The 18,428-nt window shown below is 43.2% G+C and overlaps 1 protein-coding gene across 2 annotated transcripts in view; it reads left to right on the forward strand.

Annotated features, from left to right (window-relative positions):
• The window catches only part of LOC139379528 (voltage-dependent calcium channel gamma-4 subunit-like), a 36,094-nt gene extending 19,096 nt beyond the window's left edge, over positions 1–16,998 (forward strand). The window contains exons 2-6 of one of the 2 annotated variants that reach the window (XM_071122349.1): positions 2,439–2,726; positions 4,709–4,930; positions 13,791–13,874; positions 15,377–15,517; positions 15,859–16,998. In XM_071122349.1, the coding sequence (XP_070978450.1) occupies positions 2,696–2,726; positions 4,709–4,930; positions 13,791–13,874; positions 15,377–15,517; positions 15,859–16,673 (1,293 nt within the window). In that variant the 5' untranslated portion in view covers positions 2,439–2,695 and the 3' untranslated portion in view covers positions 16,674–16,998. Of the gene's footprint in view, positions 1–2,274; positions 2,727–4,708; positions 4,931–13,790; positions 13,875–15,376; positions 15,518–15,858 lie in introns of those variants that run through there. The other variant, XM_071122356.1, reaches the window with a different exon arrangement.
• The last annotated feature ends 1,430 nt before the right edge of the window (positions 16,999–18,428 follow it).

An 18,428-nucleotide genomic window follows, 5' to 3' on the forward strand; every position in this document is an offset into this window, starting at 1 on the left:
CTCTCTCTCAAATTCAAATTCAAGCTGCTTTATTGGCATGAAAAACATTGTCAATATTGCCAACGCAACAATGTATACAATATACATTGTAATAAAATTATAAACATTAATAAATTATAATTTAAAATTATAGTAAGTAATAATACAAAAATAGCAACAATATAGTAGAAATGTAATAAATATAAAAAGCTATACATGGAAGATAAAACTATAACTAACTTATAACTAAATAACTGTCATCTTCACCATTACATCAGTACTACAACTACCATCATCATTACTACTACTACTACCACCACTACTTTTTGGAATGATAAACAACAGCAATAACAATAATACTCATAATAAGTAAGTTATTATTTACTATGCAGATGTTATTATCCAGTGTCCCTCAGGCTATTGCAGGCAAATACATATTTGGCTGCAAGAGGAGCCATTGCTCCTTAGCCCATGAGTATTTTTAGTTTTTCCTCTGGGTTTAATAAGTTCAAATTTGGAATAAATGTAGTCATTTCTGTGAATAATGAATCTCTTGGTGCAGAATATTTCTCACTGTAAAGGAGAAAATGCATCTCTGTCTCTACCTCCCCTGTCGTGCAGTGACCACATACACGCTCCTCTTTTAGTAGCCATGTCTTTTTATGTCTGCTGGTTTCTATTGCCAATTGGTGGTCACTCAGCCTGTACTTGGTAAGGATCTGTCTCTGCTTTGATTTTGAATAATTTCATTTTTATTGCATACAATGCTCTGCAGGCTTTTTCTTTGAGTGCATTCACTACCATATTAAAGCTTCCCGATGCAGGAATAGTCTGGCCAAGGTATGTGTAATTTTTAGTATGTTCAGTTATGGTGTTGTTCAGGGTGAATTTATATTTGTGTTACTGACATCTGTTTTTTGGGGGGAAATTGTGATTTTCATTTTTTTTAAATTTACTGCCAGGGCCCAATTATGGCAATATTGCTGTAGAATATTAATGTTCTGTTGAAGACCTTCTTTGGTTGGTGATAGAAGTACCAAGTCATCAGCATATAGCAGGTATTTCACCTCTGTGTCAAATAGTGTGAGTCCTGGCGCTGGAGAATGGTCCATGTCTGCTAATTCATTGATATATGTCACGGTCGTCATACTGAGGAGACCAAAGCGCAGCGTGGTGTGAATACATACTTTTAATGAATGACGAAAAAACACGAAGTACACTAAACAAACAAACAAAAGAACAAAACGAACGTGACCGCTGTCGAAACTGAGTGCAACATCACATAGACAATAACCCACCAACCACAATACCAAACAGGCTACCTAAATATGGTTCCCAATCAGAGACAACGACAAACACCTGCCTCTGATTGAGAACCATATCAGGCCAAAACATAGAATGCCCACTCATATCACACCCTGACCAAACAAAACATAGAATGCCCACTCATATCACACCATGACCAAACAAAACATAGAAACAAACAACTCAAATAATGGTCAGAGTGTGACAATATAAATGTTGAAAAGATTTGGACTCAAACTGCAGCCTTGTCTCACACCTCAACGTTGTGAAAGGAATTCTGTTTTTTGGTTTGTGGTTTTTATTGCACACTTTTCTGTGTACTTACATTTTATTAAGTCATACACCTTACCACCAAGCCCACTTTGGAGAATTTTGTACAATAGTCCTTTGTGCCAAATAGAAGCAAATGCTTTTTTAAAGTCAATAAAGCAAGCAAAGATTTTTCCCTCTTTTTGTTGGTGGACGTGTTTGTTAATTTGTGTGTGTAAGGTGTATAAATGGTCAGTAGTGCGATGGTTGGGAAGAAAGCCAATTTGACATTTACTCATTACATTTATTTTTTTTATTTTTTTGAATTCACTTCAAAATCTCTCTCTCTCTCTCAGTCCCTCTCTCTCTCAGTCCCTCTCTCTCTCTGTCCCTCTCTCTCTCTCTGTCCCTCTCTCTCTCTCTCTGTCCCCTCTCTCTCTCTGTCCCTCTCTGTCCCTCTCTCTCTCTCTCTCTCTCTCTCTCTCTGTCCCTCTCTCTCTCTCTCTGTCCTCTCTCTCTCTCTGGCCCTCTCTCTCTCTCTCTCAGTCCCTCGCTCTTTGCTGATCCAGACTTTGGAATTCAATGTTGCCATGGTAACAATGTTGAGTGCACCCTCTCTACTCTTCCCCTTTCTAACTCGTCTATTCAGACCAGATCTGTTATTTCTAGCTCTATATTCAGATGCACCATTTGTATTCTATTCTGTGTTATACTGGAATGAGAGTGGAATTGATAGGTTTTAGTTTTCTGTTATTTGTGTTTTTAGAACGTGACTTTATAACGTGACTTGTTAAAAGTCTGAACTTTCTGAATTGATCACTGTTTTTAGATAAACATGCCTCATAACTGCACAGCAGTAAACAACTAATGTTATCATTCTCCTTCTTCTGGTCTTTCTTTGGCAGTAGCCCAACTATCATGTCCTCCTCAGTGACTGCTTCCTGTGAATAAGAGGACCAGAGCGAGAGCGTCCAATCACAATCAAGAGCCTCCACCAGCACATCTTTCCAGTGAGAGAGAGAGAAAGAGATAGAGGCCAAAGAGAGAGAGAGAGAAACGAGTGCAGGAAGGAGAGGGGGAGAGAGTGAGAACAGTCGATGGATGCTGTCCGGATTGAGGGGACAGTGCATTCTTCATTAACGAGGAAAAGAAAGATTTCAAAATGGAGTCGAAGGATAGAAACTCGGCGGCAGGTAAGTCTTACCTCAGCTGATGTAAATGTATACCTTGGTAATGCAATGGGGTCCCACTTTACATCAAGTGGCACTATAATCAATGTATTTACGTGGTTATTACATAGGCAGGTACAGTGTAATTACATTGCAGGTACACATTGTTAATAGTACTTTGCACAATTTCAAAGATTTGCAAATGAAGTCACAATGGAGGTAAATGTGTAATCTAGAACAGCAGGTATGGCCTAGGGTGAGATGAAGCCAAATGAAATGAAACTGTTCAGATGTTATCGCAGGTGTAGCGAAATGCTTATGTCCCTAGCTCCAACAGTGTAGTAATTCCTAACAATACGAAACAATACAGGCAAATACCATAAATATAAAGAAAGGAATTAAGAAATATGGGAATATTAGAACGAGCAATGTCAGAGTCCGGAATATAAATCAATATGTATATGATGGTGTGTATAGACATTATAGACACTATATGAATAGAAAAGGTGTGTACAGCAGTAGTTGTATAGGATGAGCCTTGACTAGAATACAGAATGTGCGTATGAAGTGGGTAAAACAGTATGTAAACATGATTAACGTGACCAGTGTTCCATGACTCTGTACACAGGGCAGCAGCCTCTAAGCCTCTGCAGGGTAGAATACCGGGTGGTAGCGGGCCAGTAACAGTGACTAAGTTCAGGGCAGGGTGCTGGGCAGAGGCCTACATAAGCATCATGTGAAGGAACAGGTTTTAGCACCACTTCATGTACAAGGGGACCAGAGGGGTATACTATGGTGGTGGTGGAGGTAAGAAAAGGATAGGAACACTGATACTGTATAGGATTGATTGTATAAGCCTAAATGATTGATTGATTGTTTCATTGATTGATTGATTGATTGAGTTGCGACAATGAAGATTTCCTGTTGAGTCTTGCTTTGTTCCTGTATGTGCTGATGTTGCTGCTGTGTTCCTGCACTGTGCTTATGTATATTGAGTGTGTGTGTGTGTGTGTGTGTGTGTGTGTGTGTGTGTGTGTGTGTGTGTGTGTGTGTGTGTGTGTGTGTGTGTGTGTGTGTGTGTGTGTGTGTGTGTGTGTGTGTGTGCGTGCGTCCGTGTGTTCTGTCTCATCGAGTGTGTTGTGTATTCTGCGCTAGCCCTGTCTATGCTGATTATGTGGGGGAGAGAGTGGTGTCATGGTCATGAATATGGAGCACATTGAGATTCTCAGAGTGTAATTTGTTGTGTTCACCATCAATTCCTTCCTGTTAAGACGAGTCAGCAGTGTCGTCCAACTCCCCTTCCAAGGACACCTCATATAACCACTTATACCCCTCCTCTCTCTTTATTTCTCTCTGCATCTCTCTCTTCCTCTCTCTCTGAATCTCTCTCTGCCTCTTTCTCTCTCTCGGCCTCTCTCTCTGCCTTTTTCTCTCTCGACTTCTCTCTCTCTCTGCCTCTTTCTCTCTCGGCCTCTTTCTCTCTCTCTGCCTCTCTCTTGGCCTCTTTCTCTCTCTCTCTGCCTCCTTCTCGGCCTCTTTCTTTCTCTCTGCCTCTCTCTCTGCCTCTTTCTCTCTCTCTCTCTCTGCCTCCCTCTGCATCTTTTTCTCTCTCTCTCTGCCTCTTTCTCTCTCTCTGTCTCTCTCTCTCTTTCTGCCTCTTTCTCTGCCTCTGCCTCTCTCTGCCTCTTTCTCTCTCTCTCTGCATCTCTCTGCCTCTTTCTCTCTGCCTCTTTCTCTCTCTGCCTCTGTCTCTGCATCTATTTTTCCTGTCCATCCCTTTTTCATTCTCTCTCCTCCCTCTCCCTCAACTCCCCTTTCTCCCTTTTTCTATCTCATCTGTTCCTCTCGTCTCTACTGCACTTCTTCTCCTTCTTCCTCCCTCCACCACCTTTCTCATCCCTTTTCTATTTCTCCCTTTTCTTCTTCCTTGTCCCTTCTCTACTTCTCACCCCCCCCCCCCCCCCTCTCTCTCTCTCTCTCTCGTCCTCCTCTGCCCTCCTCTCTAGGGATGGTTTGTGAGAAGGGGATCCAGATCCTCCTCACCACCGTGGGGGCCTTTGCAGCCTTCTGCCTGATGACGGTTTCTATAGGGACGGACTACTGGCTGTACTCCCGCGCCTCCATCTGCAACAGCACCCGCAACCACTCAGACGACCCCCACAACAAGGACAAGAAGGACCCCGGAGCCCTCACCCACTCTGGCCTCTGGAGGATCTGCTGCCTGGAAGGTAGGCTACTGAAACCCACAGATCCAAGACACCATCTTGGATCTGTGGGTGGAGTGGGAGAGGATGGATAGAGGGTAAACGGAGGCATGTGGGGATCTTGTGTGTGTGTATGTGAGTGTGTGTGTGTGTGTGTGTGTGTGTGTGTGTGTGTGTGTGTGTGTGTGTGTGTGTGTGTGTGTGTGTGTGTGTGTGTGCGTGTGCGTGTGTGTGCGCGTGATGTTGGAGGGGATGAGTTAGGACTGCTTCCATTTAAGCCTTTTGTCTTAATGTCTTTTATAGATTTAAAGGTGCGCTATGGAGAAATCATTCCCCCATTTCCTGGTTGCTAAAATTCGAATAGTTCTCCTAATTTCAGTTTATGTGACAGAACAAGCAGGTATAGTGTAGAGAATCATTGTACCATCTAAACCGCTGTGAAATATATTTCCATTACCCAAAAATATAGTATTTTCAGCTGTTTGAAGCTGGTGTACAAAACCGAAAGTAAAAGACGCAAAAATGAAACTTAAGAATGGGAAGCATAGAAATAGTTCATATAGAACAGATCTACCACTTCTTACTTTACTGACTTTATTGTCCCCATGGGGAAATGTTGTTGCAGTGTCATGTACACGTTTAAAGTGTCGTATAAACACAAAGAAATTGACAATACAACTTTCATAACAGTTACATACCAATAAAAAGAGACTAGCCTGCTGTCCTTACTGGGTCGCTAGGAACATTAGCTCGAGCTATTAAGGAAGCACAAATTATTGTCTAGTTGTGTTTTTCCTGCCGACGAGTGCCCTATACCTGTGCCCAGAAGGGAGTAGTACAAAGTCCGGGTACAGGGGGTGGTTTGATTTTAGACTTGCTTTCAATGAGAATGACAGATCTATAACTCACATTTCTATGTGAATTTGGTTGGGTCACCCAAAAAGTTACATACTGCAGTTAAGAGATTCGATACTATAAATATTATGTATAATATAGTGAATGTAATAGTAATAGTTGGTAAAAGCTGGTAATAGTTGGTAATAGCTGGTCATAGTTGGTCATAGCTGGTCATAGCTGGTCATAGCTGGTCTTAGCTGGTAATGGCTGGTAATAGTTGTTAAAAGCTGGTAAAAGCTGGTAATAGCTGGTAATAATTGGAAAAAGGTGGTAGTAGCTGGTAATAGTTGGTAATAGCTGGTCATAGTTGGTCATAGCTGGTCATAGCTGGTCATAGCTGGTCATAGCTGGTAATAGTTGGTAATAGTTGGTAAAAGCTGGTAAAAGCTGGTAATAGCTGGTAATAATTGGAAAAAGGTGGTAATAGCTGGTAATAGTTGGTAATAGCTGGTAATAGGTGAAATTAGTTGGTAATACAGTGGGGCAAAAAAGTATTTAGTCAGCCACCAATTGTGCAAGTTCTCCCACTTAAAAAGATGAGAGAGGCCTGTAATTTTCATCATATGTACACTTCAACTATGACAGACAAAATGATAAAAAAAATCCAGAAAAATCACATTGTAGGATTTTTAATGAATTTATTTGCAAATTATGGTGGAAATCCTGCAGTGCCAGACGTGTCCCCCTGCTTAAGCCAGTACAATTCCAGGCCTGTCTGAAGTTTGCTAGAGAGCATTTGGATGATCCAGAAGCAGATTGGGAGAATGTCATATGGTCAGATGAAACCAATATATAACTTTTTGGTAAAAACTCAACTCGTCGTGTTTGGAGGACAAAGAATGCTGAGTTGCATACCTAATGGGAAGCATGGGGGTGGAAACATCATGTTTTTCTGCAAAGTGACCAGGACGACTGATCCGTGTAAAGGAAAGAATGAATGGGGCCATGTATCGTGAGATTTTGAGTGAAAACTTCCTTCCATCAGCAAGGGCATTGAAGATGAAACGTGGCTGGGTCTTTCAGCATGACAATGATCCCAAACACACCGCCCGGGCAATGAAGGAGTGGCTTCATAAGAAGCATTTCAAGGTCCTGGAGTGGCCTAGCCAGTCTCCAGATCTCAACCCCATAGAAAATCTTTGGAGGTAGTTGAAAGTCCATGTTGCCCAGCAGCAGCCCCAAAACATCACTGCTTTAGAGGAGATCTGCATGGAGGAATGGGCCAAAATACCAGCAACAGTGTGTGAAAACCTTGTGACCTCTGTCATTGTCAACAAAGGGTATATAACAAAGTATTGAGATAAACTTTTGTTATTGACCAAATACTTATTTTCCACCATAATTTGCAAATAAATTCATAAAAAATCCTACAATGTGATTTTCTGGAGAAAAAAAAATCTAATTTTTTCTGTCATAGTTGAAGTGTACCTATGATGAAAATTACAGGCCTCTCTCATCTTTTTAAGTGGGAGAACTTGCACAATTGGTGGCTGACTAAAAACTTTTTTGCCCCACTGTATCTGGTAATAGTTGGTAAATAGGTGGTAATAGCTGATAATAGTTGGTGATAGCTGGTATGATCAAAGTAAGGACTGTGGCCATTTTGGATCTGATGCAATTCCAGTGCAGACCTCATGTCTGTGTCCTAATGCACTACTAAAGGAATAAGGACTGAATGGAATGGAGGGTCCATGACAGGGAAGCTCAGAGTTGATGTTGTGCAGCTGTTTCGTGTCAGATGAGAGCGAATGGATGGTATGTTACCATATGTTTCAGTGGAATTATGTAGTCAGCAGTGCTGCCGTAAAGGCCATCACTCAGCAATGCACATGCTGAGTTTATGAGCTCCTTGGAAGATCTGGAACTTGTAAATGCTGGAAGAGGAAACCCTTTCCTAGACTTTCCCAGTGGACTGATGTTTCTGTTGAATGATTTCCAAGGAGCATCAAATCAATTGTTATTGGTCACATACACGTGTTTAGCAGATGTTATTGCGGGTGTAGTTAAATGCTTGTGCTTCTAGTTCTTACAATGCAGCAGTATCTAACAAGTAATATCTAATAATTTCACAACATATACCCAATACACACAAACCTAAGTAAAGGAATGGAATTTAGAATATTTAAATATATGGACGAGCAATGTCAGAGTTAAGATACAGTATATATACTACATTAAGATACAGTAGAATAGTATAGAATACAGTATATATACTACTGTTTCAAAGTTTGGGGTAACTTAGAACTGCCTAGAAGTCCAGCATCCCGGAGTCGCCTCTTCACTGTTGATGTTGAGACTGGTGTTTTGCAGGTACTATTTAATGAAGCTGCCAGTTGAGGACTTGTGAGGTGTCTGTTTCTCAAACAAGACACTCTAATGTACCTGTCCTCTTGCTCAGTCGTGCACCGGGGCCTCCCACTCCTCTTTCTATTCTGGTTAGAGGCAATTGGTGCTGTTCTGTGAAGGGAGTAGTACACAGCGTTGTACGAGATCTTCAGTTTCTTGGACATTTCTCGGATGGAATAGCCTTAATTTCTCAGAACAAGAATAGACTGACGAGTTTCAGAAGAAAGGTCTTTGTTTCTGGCCATTTTGAGCCTGTAATCGAACCCACAAATGCTGATGCTCCAGATACTCAACTAGTCTAAAGAAGGCCAGTTTTTTTGCTTCTTTAATCAGAACAAACGTTTTCAGCTGTGCTAACATAATTGCAAAAGGTTTTTCTAATGATCAATTAGCCTTTTAAAATTATAAACTTGGGTTAGCTAACACAACGTGCTATTGGAACACAGGGGTGATGGTTGCTGATAATTGGCCTCTGTACACCTATGTAAATATTCCACAAGAAATCAGCCGTTTCCAGCTACAATAGTCATTTACAACATTAACAATGTCTACACTGTATTTCTGATCAATTTTATGTTATTTTAATGGACAAAAAAAAGGTTTTCTTTCAAAAACAAGGACATTTCTAAGTGGCCCTAAACGTTTGAATGTAGTGTATATATGAGATGAGTAATGCGAGATGTGTAAATATTACTAAAATGACATTATTAACGTGACTAGTGATCCATTTAATAAAGTGGCCAATGATTTCAAGTCTGTGTATATAGGGCAGCAGCCTTTCTGTGTTAGTGATGGCTATTTAACAGTCTGATGGCCTTGAGATAGAGGCTGTCTCTCGGTCCCAGCTTTGATGCACCTGTACTGACCTCGCCTTCTGGATGATAGCGGGGTGAACAGGCAGTGGCTCGGGTGGTTGTTGTCCTTGATGATCTTTTTGGCCTTGTGACATCGGGTGCTGTAGGTGTCCTGGAGGGCAGGTAGTTTGCGCCCGGTGATGCGTTGTGCATAACAACATCAGCTTTAGAGAGGGTTCACATGAAGTTAAAGAGAAGAGGTCTGAACTGTGTCTGTGCAGAGAGCTAGTACAGTACAGGCACTTTATCTATGAACACTGGATGTTTGGGGAGATTGTAATTTCTACCCTTCAAATGAATTTGTCATAAGGATACCACTTCATCCCTGAACTAAGGATGACCCCAGTGGTGAAGTAGGTAACAGGAGCTGATGGTCTAGATGTACAGTATACAGTGTTCCTCATGTTCCATTGTGTCAACAGATCAGGAAGTTGAAATCACCTGAAAAGAACCCCTCTCATCTCACCCCATTCCTTCCATCACTGTATTTAATATATAACCTACCTTACACGCATCACCCACTAGCACTGTGCTCACCAACCATGTGTTGGAAACCTGATTCAACTAGATCCATCAAGCCTTTGTTAAGCTGAATCAGGTATATCACAGCTGGCCCTACAAACTCACTGCAGAACCTGTTGCCCAACCCTGCACCAGCCCAGCGATTTAGCTGACGGGATCTCTGAAAATGACAGTAGCCATCATACCATCTTCACTGCGGAACAAGCAGCTAATTTATAATACATTAAACTGCTGCTCTGACATACAGGCTTTAGAAGGGGGAAGACAGGACAGGGCTGGATGGGACAGAATAGGACAGTAGTTGAAGCTGAATGAATGGTGTTAGCTAGCTGCCGTATGTTTGTAGTCCTGTCACTACTCCTCTATAAGGCATGCAGGGTAAATCCCATCCTTGGCCTGGTCATTGTGCAAAGCTCATTTATCCTCATCTCTAAGCTTCCTGATAACAAAGCAGCCAATTAGAGATAAGCCCCAGCCCTCACAGCAATGCTGCAGTGCTCCTCTCTCTCTCTCTCTCTCTCTCTCTCTCTCTCTCTCTCTCTCTCTCTCTCTCTCTCTCTCTGTCTCTCTCTCGCGCTCGCTCTCATGCTCTCTCTCGATCTCTCTCCCTTTCTCTGCTCTCTCTCTCTTTACTCTCACTCTGCCCTCTCTCCCTCCCTCTCCCTCTCTCTCTCTCTCTCTCTGTTCTCTCTCTCTTCCCACTCTCTCTCTCTGTTGTCTCTGCCTCTCTCATACTCCCTCTACCTCTGTCTGCTATCTCTCCCTTTACGCTCTCTCTTCCCCCCTGCTCTCTCTTTCTCTCTCTCTCTCTCTCGACTCTCTCGCTCTCTTTCCCTTTCTTTCTCTCTCTCCTCTCTTTCTCTCTCTTCTCTCTTTCTCTCTGTGGTGCAGTGGAGCCTTCAGTGCTTTGGTATGGCTTAGAGGTCAAGCATCCTTGATGTCCTTAGAGTATTGAGTCAAGATGGATGCTAAGAAGCCATGCAGTGATGCAGTGAAGTGTAGGTGCAATGGAAACAGAGGACATATTGTCTCTAAAAGATTTAAGCCCGCGGGTGGATGTCACACCTTGCTGTGTTAGGGGCCGAAGGAGTGAGTGGATGGGGTATTATCTGATTCGGCAGGTTGAGAGGATTCCAGATTTGTATTTGTATTTATTTGTACCTTTATTTAACCAGGCAAAATACTAGTAGGTCAGTACAGTCTCTCCCTTAGCTTTTAGTCAAAGGCCCCTAACATCACATTGTGGGCTGCAAATATTCAATATTCAACTGAAACCAATGGAGAGCAAGAGTTTTATGTGCATGGCATCAGACATACCACCATTCAACAGCAGTGATATGAGTGTTGATGCTTTAGATTGAATGCTGTTGTGGTGCTGGTTCAAATAGAGAACACTGATCTTTGGGGCAGTACTTAGAGGCAGCCTCTACTGCCCATGTAGGTCAGTGTCACCCTCCAGTACTTTTCTTACAGAGTTACCAGGTAAGTGAATGGAAGTGTGTGAAACTCAGGTCATTTTGGCTCTAGCCAGCTGTTTCTCTGTTTCAGGAGTAGCCAGTACAGCTGTAGAGTAGTTGCTCCCTAGATACTGGTTTTCCCACCTAATGGTTATGGTTAGCATTGGGAGAGAGGGTTAACTGATCCTAGATCTGTACCAATGGGGAACTACTTCCTGGTTTAGAGCCAAAATGGCGTCTGTCAGGGGGTTTAGCTGACACTCTGTGTCCCCATCTCTTTCTTTACAGACAACAACCATGGAAATAAAAGAACTATGAGAAAGAGACAAGCTCACCCCACATCTGTCCTTCTCTCCCTCCTCCGTCTGTGTCTCATCATTCCATCACTCCAACTCTCTCACAATCCATCCATCAGCCAGCACCAGTCGTGTGCTGTCATCACCGTGCGTCCGTCCGTCCATCTGTCTGTCTGCAATAGAGCCACAAGACCCCAGCGGGTAGCTATCTGTCTGCCTGTCTGCCTGTATGGATGGCTCTCTGTGTTGGGGTGTGTGTGGGGGTGAGTTAGAGTGTTCATTCAGTTACTGCATGCTCTTATTCAGAAAGGACCACAGTGAAATTACTATAAAGTGAATATTGGTAGCTGTGGTTCACTCTAAATAAAACCTTTCTTATTAGAACTATACATACATACAGTGGGGAGAACAAGTATTTGATACACTGCCGATTTTGCAGGTTTATAATTCTTATCATAGGTACACTTCAACTGTGAAAGACAGAATCTAAAACAAAAATCATAAAAATCACGTTGTATGATTTTTAAGTAATTAATTAGCATTGTAATGCATGACATAAGTATTTGATACATCAGAAAAGCAGACCTTAATATTTGGTACAGAAACCTTTGTCTGCAATTACAGAGATCATAAGTTTCCTGTAGTTCTTGACCAGGTTTGCACACACTGCAGCAGGGATTTTGGCCAACTCCTCCATACAGACCTTCTTCAGATCCTTCAGGTTTAGTGGCTGGGAAATACGGACTATTGGGTTCAGGTCTGGAGACTGGCTAGGCCACTCCAGGACCTTGAGATGCTTCAACTCCTTAGTTGCCCTGGCTGTGTGTTTCGGGTCGTTGTTATGCTGGAAGACCCAGCCACAACCTATCTTCAATGCTCTTACTGAGGGAAGGAGGTTGTTGGCCAAGCTCTCGCAATACATGGCCCCATCCCTCCTCCCCTCAATACTGTGCAATCGTCCTGTCCCCTTTCAGAAAAGCATCCCCAAAGAATGTTTCCACCTCCATGCTTCACGGTTGGGATGGTGTTCTTGGGGTTGTACTCATCCTTCTTCCTCCTCCAAACACGGCGAGTGGAGTTTAAACCAAAAAGCTCTATTTTTGTCTCATCCGACGACATGACCTTCTCCCATTCCTCCTCTGGATCATCCAGATGGTCATTGGCAAACTTCAGACGGTCCTGGACATGCGCTGGCTTGAGCAGGGGGACCTTGCGTGCGCTGCAGGATTTTAATCCATGGCGGCGTAGTGTGTTACTAATAGTTTTCTTTGAGACTGTGGTCCCAGTTCTCTTCAGGTCATTGACCAGGTCCTGCCGTGTAGTTCTGGGCTGATCCCTCACCTTCCTCATGATCATTGATGCCCCACGAGGTGAGATCTTGCATGGAGCCCCAGACCGAGGGTAATTGACCGTCATCTTGAACTTCTTCCATTTTCTAATAATTGCGCCAACAGTTGTTGCCTTCTCACCAAGCTGCTTGCCTATTGTTCTGTAGTCCATCCCAGCCTTGTGCAGGTCTACAATTTAGCCCTGATGTCCTTACACAGCTCTCTGGTCTTGGCCATTGTGGAGAGGTTGGAGTCTGTTTGATTGAGTGTGTAGACAGGTGTCTTTTATACAGGTAACGAGTTCAAGCGTGTAGTTAATACAGGTAATGAGTGGAGAACAGGAGGACTTCTTAAAGAAAAACTAACAGGTCTGTGAGAGCCAGAATTCTTACTGGTTGGTAGGTGATCAAATACTTATGTCATGCAATAAAATGCAAATTAATTACTTAAAAATCATACAATGTGATTTTCTGGATTTTTGTTTTAGATTCCGTCTCTCACAGTTGAAGTGTACCTATGATAAAAAATTACAGACCTCTACATGCTTTGTAAGTAGGAAAACCTGCAAAATCGTCAGTGTATCAAATACTTGTTCTCCCCACTGTATATGCTGGTACCCTTTCTACATTAAATATTTTACATTAGTATTTTTCTACCCAGCACCTGATGACAAATCATGTATGTATGTGAGTGTGATACTAATGAGATACTGCATGACCTTAACGGGTCAAGGACATCTGATCTAGAATCAGTTCCTAAGGGCAGAGATTGTGGATGTTTTGTGTTGGGGATGCGTACTGTTCTGTCCTCAGACCTACCTGGGAAGGGTGAACAATGACAGGACAGAACCTGAGGCACAACCCGTCTGCAGTTTCTCTCTCTCATGCCTTATTCTCTTCCTCTTTCTCTCTTGCTCTCTTTTTATATGCTAATATAAACTGCTGTTTCTTTTTCTGATGAATCTCTGTGGAGTGGAGTTGATGCATGTGCTGATGTGTAAAGTTTGTGTATGTGTGTGCGCGTGTGTGTGTGTGTGTGTGTGTGTGTGTGTGTGTGTGTGTGTGTGTGTGTGTGTGTGTGTGTGTGTGTGTGTGTGTGTGTGTGTGTGTGTGTGTGTGTGTGTGTGTGAGATAGAGAGTGTGTGTATTCTGTTCTAACCCCACCCCTCCCTCTTTCTCTCTCAGGGGTGAAGAGGGGAGTGTGTTCTCAGATCAACCACTTCCCTGAGGATGCTGACTTTGACCATGATGGGCCAGAGTATGTTCTACGTAAGTCAACATCTGATGGACCTGAAGTGGAGATGCAGGCTTTTGTTCCAGCCCAGCTCTAATATACCTGATTCAAATTAAATCAAATGTTATTAGTCACAAATACAACAGGTGTAGTTGACCTTACATTGAAATGCTGACTGACAAGCTCTTAACCAACAATGCAGTTTTAAGAGAAAAAATAATTAAGATAATATTTACTAAATAAACTAAAGTAAAAAATAATAAAAAGTAGCACAATAAAATAACAATAATGAGGCTATATACAGGGGGTACCGGTACCGAGTCAATGTGCGGGGATACAGGTTAGTCAAGGTATTTTGTACATGTAGGTAGGGGTAAAGTGACTATGCATAGATAATAAACAGCAAGTAGCAGCAGTGTACATTGCTGAATTGTTCAGCAGTCTTATGGCTTGGGGGTAGAAGCTGATCAGGAGCCTTTTGGACCTAGACTTGGTGCTCCAGGACTGCTTGCCGTGCAGTAGCAAGAGAACAGTCTACGATTTGAGTGGCTGGAGTCTTTGACAATTTTTTGTGGTCTAATATGAAAATCATTTGAACAGGTGTGTTGGGCAGGGCTGGAACAAAACCCTACACACACTGTTGCCACCCCCAGGACGGGAGTTTCCCATAACTGATACACAGCTGTAACTCATCCACAACTGTAAACCACTTTTTACAGAAGCCTTAGACCACATAGAGTAGTTAGATCTCACTCCTGAAGACCGGGAGAAAATAGGCTGTGTTTGAATTAAACATGTTAGTGTTTGTATGAAGTTGAGGGATAATGTGCTGCCCTAGTTCACGGGTGTTCCTCCAGGCCACACCTGTGTGGGTGTACCATCATGCACCATATGTGCCCGCCCCACAATGCAGCAGGAGAAGACTGTGTACTGTTTACTATGTAGCCTCTGCATTTGGCTGGCATTTACTTTGGCATTTCTGTCCTCTGGCCTGGAGTGGTGAAGTGTGTGTGTGTGTGTGTGTGTGTGTGTGTGTGTGTGTGTGTGTGTGTGTGTGTGTGTGTGTGTGTGTGTGTGTGTGTGTGTGTTTGTGTGTGTGTGTGTGTGTGTGTGTGTGTGTGTGTGTGTGTGTGTGTGTGTGTGTGTGTCTGTCCTGGGGGTATCAGAGTTGATGCCTCTTGGGAAAGACCTGATACATTAAACACATGGTAATTAATTTGCTCACAGCAGAATAGAGCTGTTTATTTCTCATCTTCTCCCTCTGATTCTATCTGCTACTTTGACCTTTTCTCTTTCCCCTCCCTCTCTCTTTATCACCAACTTCCTCTCTCTCTTATTCTCTCTCTCTTTCTCTCTACTTCTCTCTCACTTGTTCTCTCTCACTTCCCCTCCCTCTCTCTTTATCACCTGCTTCCTCTCTCTTCTTCTTCTCTCTCTCTTCCTCTCTCACTCTCTTCTCTCTCTTCTTCTCAATTACTTGTTCTCTCTCACTTCCCCTCACTCTCCCCGTCTCTCTCCTGTCCCTCTCTCTCTGTAGGTATGGTCAGGGCTTCCAACATCTTCCCTATCCTCAGTGCTATCCTGCTGTTGATGGGAGGGGTGTGTATCGGTCTCAGTCGCTTCTATAAGCACAAGAGGAACATCGTCCTGGGAGCAGGCATTCTCTTTGTGGCTGCAGGTGCACTAACTAACTCCTGTCAGACCTGTCTGTGTGTCTGTGTATGTGATTATTTCTGTGTCTTTATGTGTCTATCTATGTCTCTTAGTATGTATACATATGTTTATGTTCTGTTGATGTAAAGTCATGTTTTTCCTCTTACTCTCCTGTTCTGGATAACATGACAGAGAGAGAGAGAGTGTGTCTGTGTGTCTGTGTGTGCATGTGTATCCTCCCCGTGTGTGTGTGTGCATGTGTGTATGTGTGTATATATCCTCATCTATGTGCGTTAGTGCATGTGTGTGTGTGTGTGTGTGTGCATGTGTGCTTGTATATCCTCATCTATCCCCTGTCTCCCCCAGGTCTGAGCAACATCATCGGTGTGATCGTGTACATCTCTGCAGCGCTGGGAGACATCTCCCCTAAGAAGGACGAGGACAAGAAGTGGCAGTACAGCTACGGCTGGTCCTTCTACTTCGGAGGCCTGTCCTTCATCATGGCTGAGATGGTGGGCGTTCTGGCCGTCAACATCTACATCGAAAAGAACAAGGAGCTTCGCTGCCGCTCGCGCACTGACATCTTCAAGGGGACCACGCACGCCATGCTCCGCCTACCCAGCTACCGCTTCCGCCGTCGCTCCCGCTCCTCATCCCGCTCTACTGACCCCTCACGCTCCCGAGACCCCTCGCCGGTGGGGGGAGGCGGGGGGAAGAACTTTGGCCTGCCCCCCTCGGCCATGCTCTCCCAGGGGCCCATGTCTGTGGCCACGCTGCCCAACCCTCACTCTCGCTCCCACACCACCCTGGCGGGGGGCGACATCTCCCTCTACACTCTGTCCCGCGACCCCAAGCTCGCTGGCCTGCCCCCCATGTACGGCACCGTGGACCGCGCCACACTCTACCAGCTCCACAACTGCTTCCCCAAGGACGGGGGAGGAGGGGGAGGAGGGGGTGTGATGATGAGCGGCACACTGCCCTCTCTGAAGTCCCACAACCCCTCGCTGTCCCAGAATTCCTCCAACTCCAACGCACCCATGGGCAATTCGGTGGGCTCGGGGCCCCCACCCTTCTCCTCGTCCACGGTGGAGAGAGAACGAGGGATGGGAACGCTGGACAGGCTAAAGGGAGATAGAGAGAGCAACTCCAATACACTCTACAGGAAGACAACACCCGTGTAGAGAGGAGGGGGGGAGAGGGAGGGAACAGGGAAGGAAGAGAGAGATATAGAGGAGGGGATTGGGATAAAGGAATGGAGAGGAGAGAGAGAATCTTTTTCACTGTTATAATTAGTCTACAGTATCTCACTGAGAAACAAAAGGAAACAAGTAATAACAGAACGTGATAATTACAACAATAATGAACTTTCACAACAAAACTATTTTACTATTCCAACGCACTAGAAATGATTTATTTTGTTAATGATCCAACGCGATGAACCTTGGGCTACTATTTTAAACAATCCACTTTCTTTAGTGCAATACTAACTCTGATTTAACAAGATCCTATTGGACATCAATTGTTGTTGTGATTATTATTAGCGTTATTACGAGCTAGCTCTGTTTGCAATGCTATCATTTTAGAATGATGATATGATTTGTATAATTTTCACTCTGATTTTGGATCCTGACGACGTTTACTGTGAATTTCTTAAACACAGACACGCTGGTATGATCAGTGGGCTGTGTAACTGTGTCATTGGTGTCAAGCATGAGTGTCTACAACGTATGAGAAGACGAGTGTGTATTATGATTTATATGATTTAATTATTATCTAATAATAATAATGATATATAATATATAATATATCATGTATTATTATTACTATTATTACAACTTGTTCTTTGGTGGAGAGCAGTTCATTTATTTTTACCTCTATTTTGATTTTCTACCCCTTGGTTCTAACACACAGTTAAGTTGTGTGAATACTGTACATTGTCTTCCAATATTGTAACTGAAGGCTACAATAAGTGAGTGACTGAGGCAACTGAGCAACTTCAGTGTTATTCTGAGTCTGTTTTCTATGGGCCTATGTTAGTCTGAGTTCCATTCTAATCAATGTTAGCAGTAGTCGTAGCTGTAGTCGTGTTGAAGATGTTTGTTTTCTGGGCATTAACAGAAACCTCTGTCTTGAGGAGAGAAAAAGTGAAACTGATATATTTGTACAGAGAAAACAGGTGAAACGTGTCACCTGGAGAAAAGAAGAGAAACATTTATTCATTATTTTCTACAAGCGAGAGACCCAAAATTAGTCTTTAGAACAGACACAACAGACATGCTATCCATCCATTATTAAAATGAAATTGACAATGAAAAATGTCAATTAAATAAATGTGTGGATGGAGGTGGGGGGTTAAAATACACTATAGAGAACTTTTGAAATGAAACATGTACATTGTAATTAACGCATACCTATATTTGCAAACTCTATAAATACTTTCTTTAGGACCTCTGGTATGAAAACAGGGTGTGTATTTTGGGAAGGGGAGGGTGATGTGTTTTTGATCCTCTGTATGGGTACAGGCTACCCCCCAGTTCTCATGGGGTGGGCTGCCTCTCCCCACCCTGCCCTGCCTTGCCCCACCCTAGCTTGGCCCCGCCCTGCCCGTTTTGGGCATGTCTTCTCCTCTGTCACATGACCCATGACAGAATCACTATGGAGACGAACATCCAAACCCCACCCCCAAAGAAAAAACTCTCACTGTGCTTCCCACGTGACCCTTGAACCTTGAACTTTGACTCCTTCTGTTTATGTTGATGAGAATGTATACACGTGTAAACACTCTCCTGCACCTCATGTATTGTGTGATGGCAGAACTGGGATGGACACTATTGGACACCCCGCTACATTACAGACTGGGGAAAGGAAATGAAACCACCTGACGCTTCCACATTCTTTTGGATTTTAGTTTCTTCTTTTTATTTCATTTGAGAGAA

The sequence above is a fragment of the Oncorhynchus clarkii genome, chromosome 2, assembly GCF_045791955.1.
Source record: "Oncorhynchus clarkii lewisi isolate Uvic-CL-2024 chromosome 2, UVic_Ocla_1.0, whole genome shotgun sequence".
NCBI lineage: Eukaryota > Metazoa > Chordata > Actinopteri > Salmoniformes > Salmonidae > Oncorhynchus > Oncorhynchus clarkii.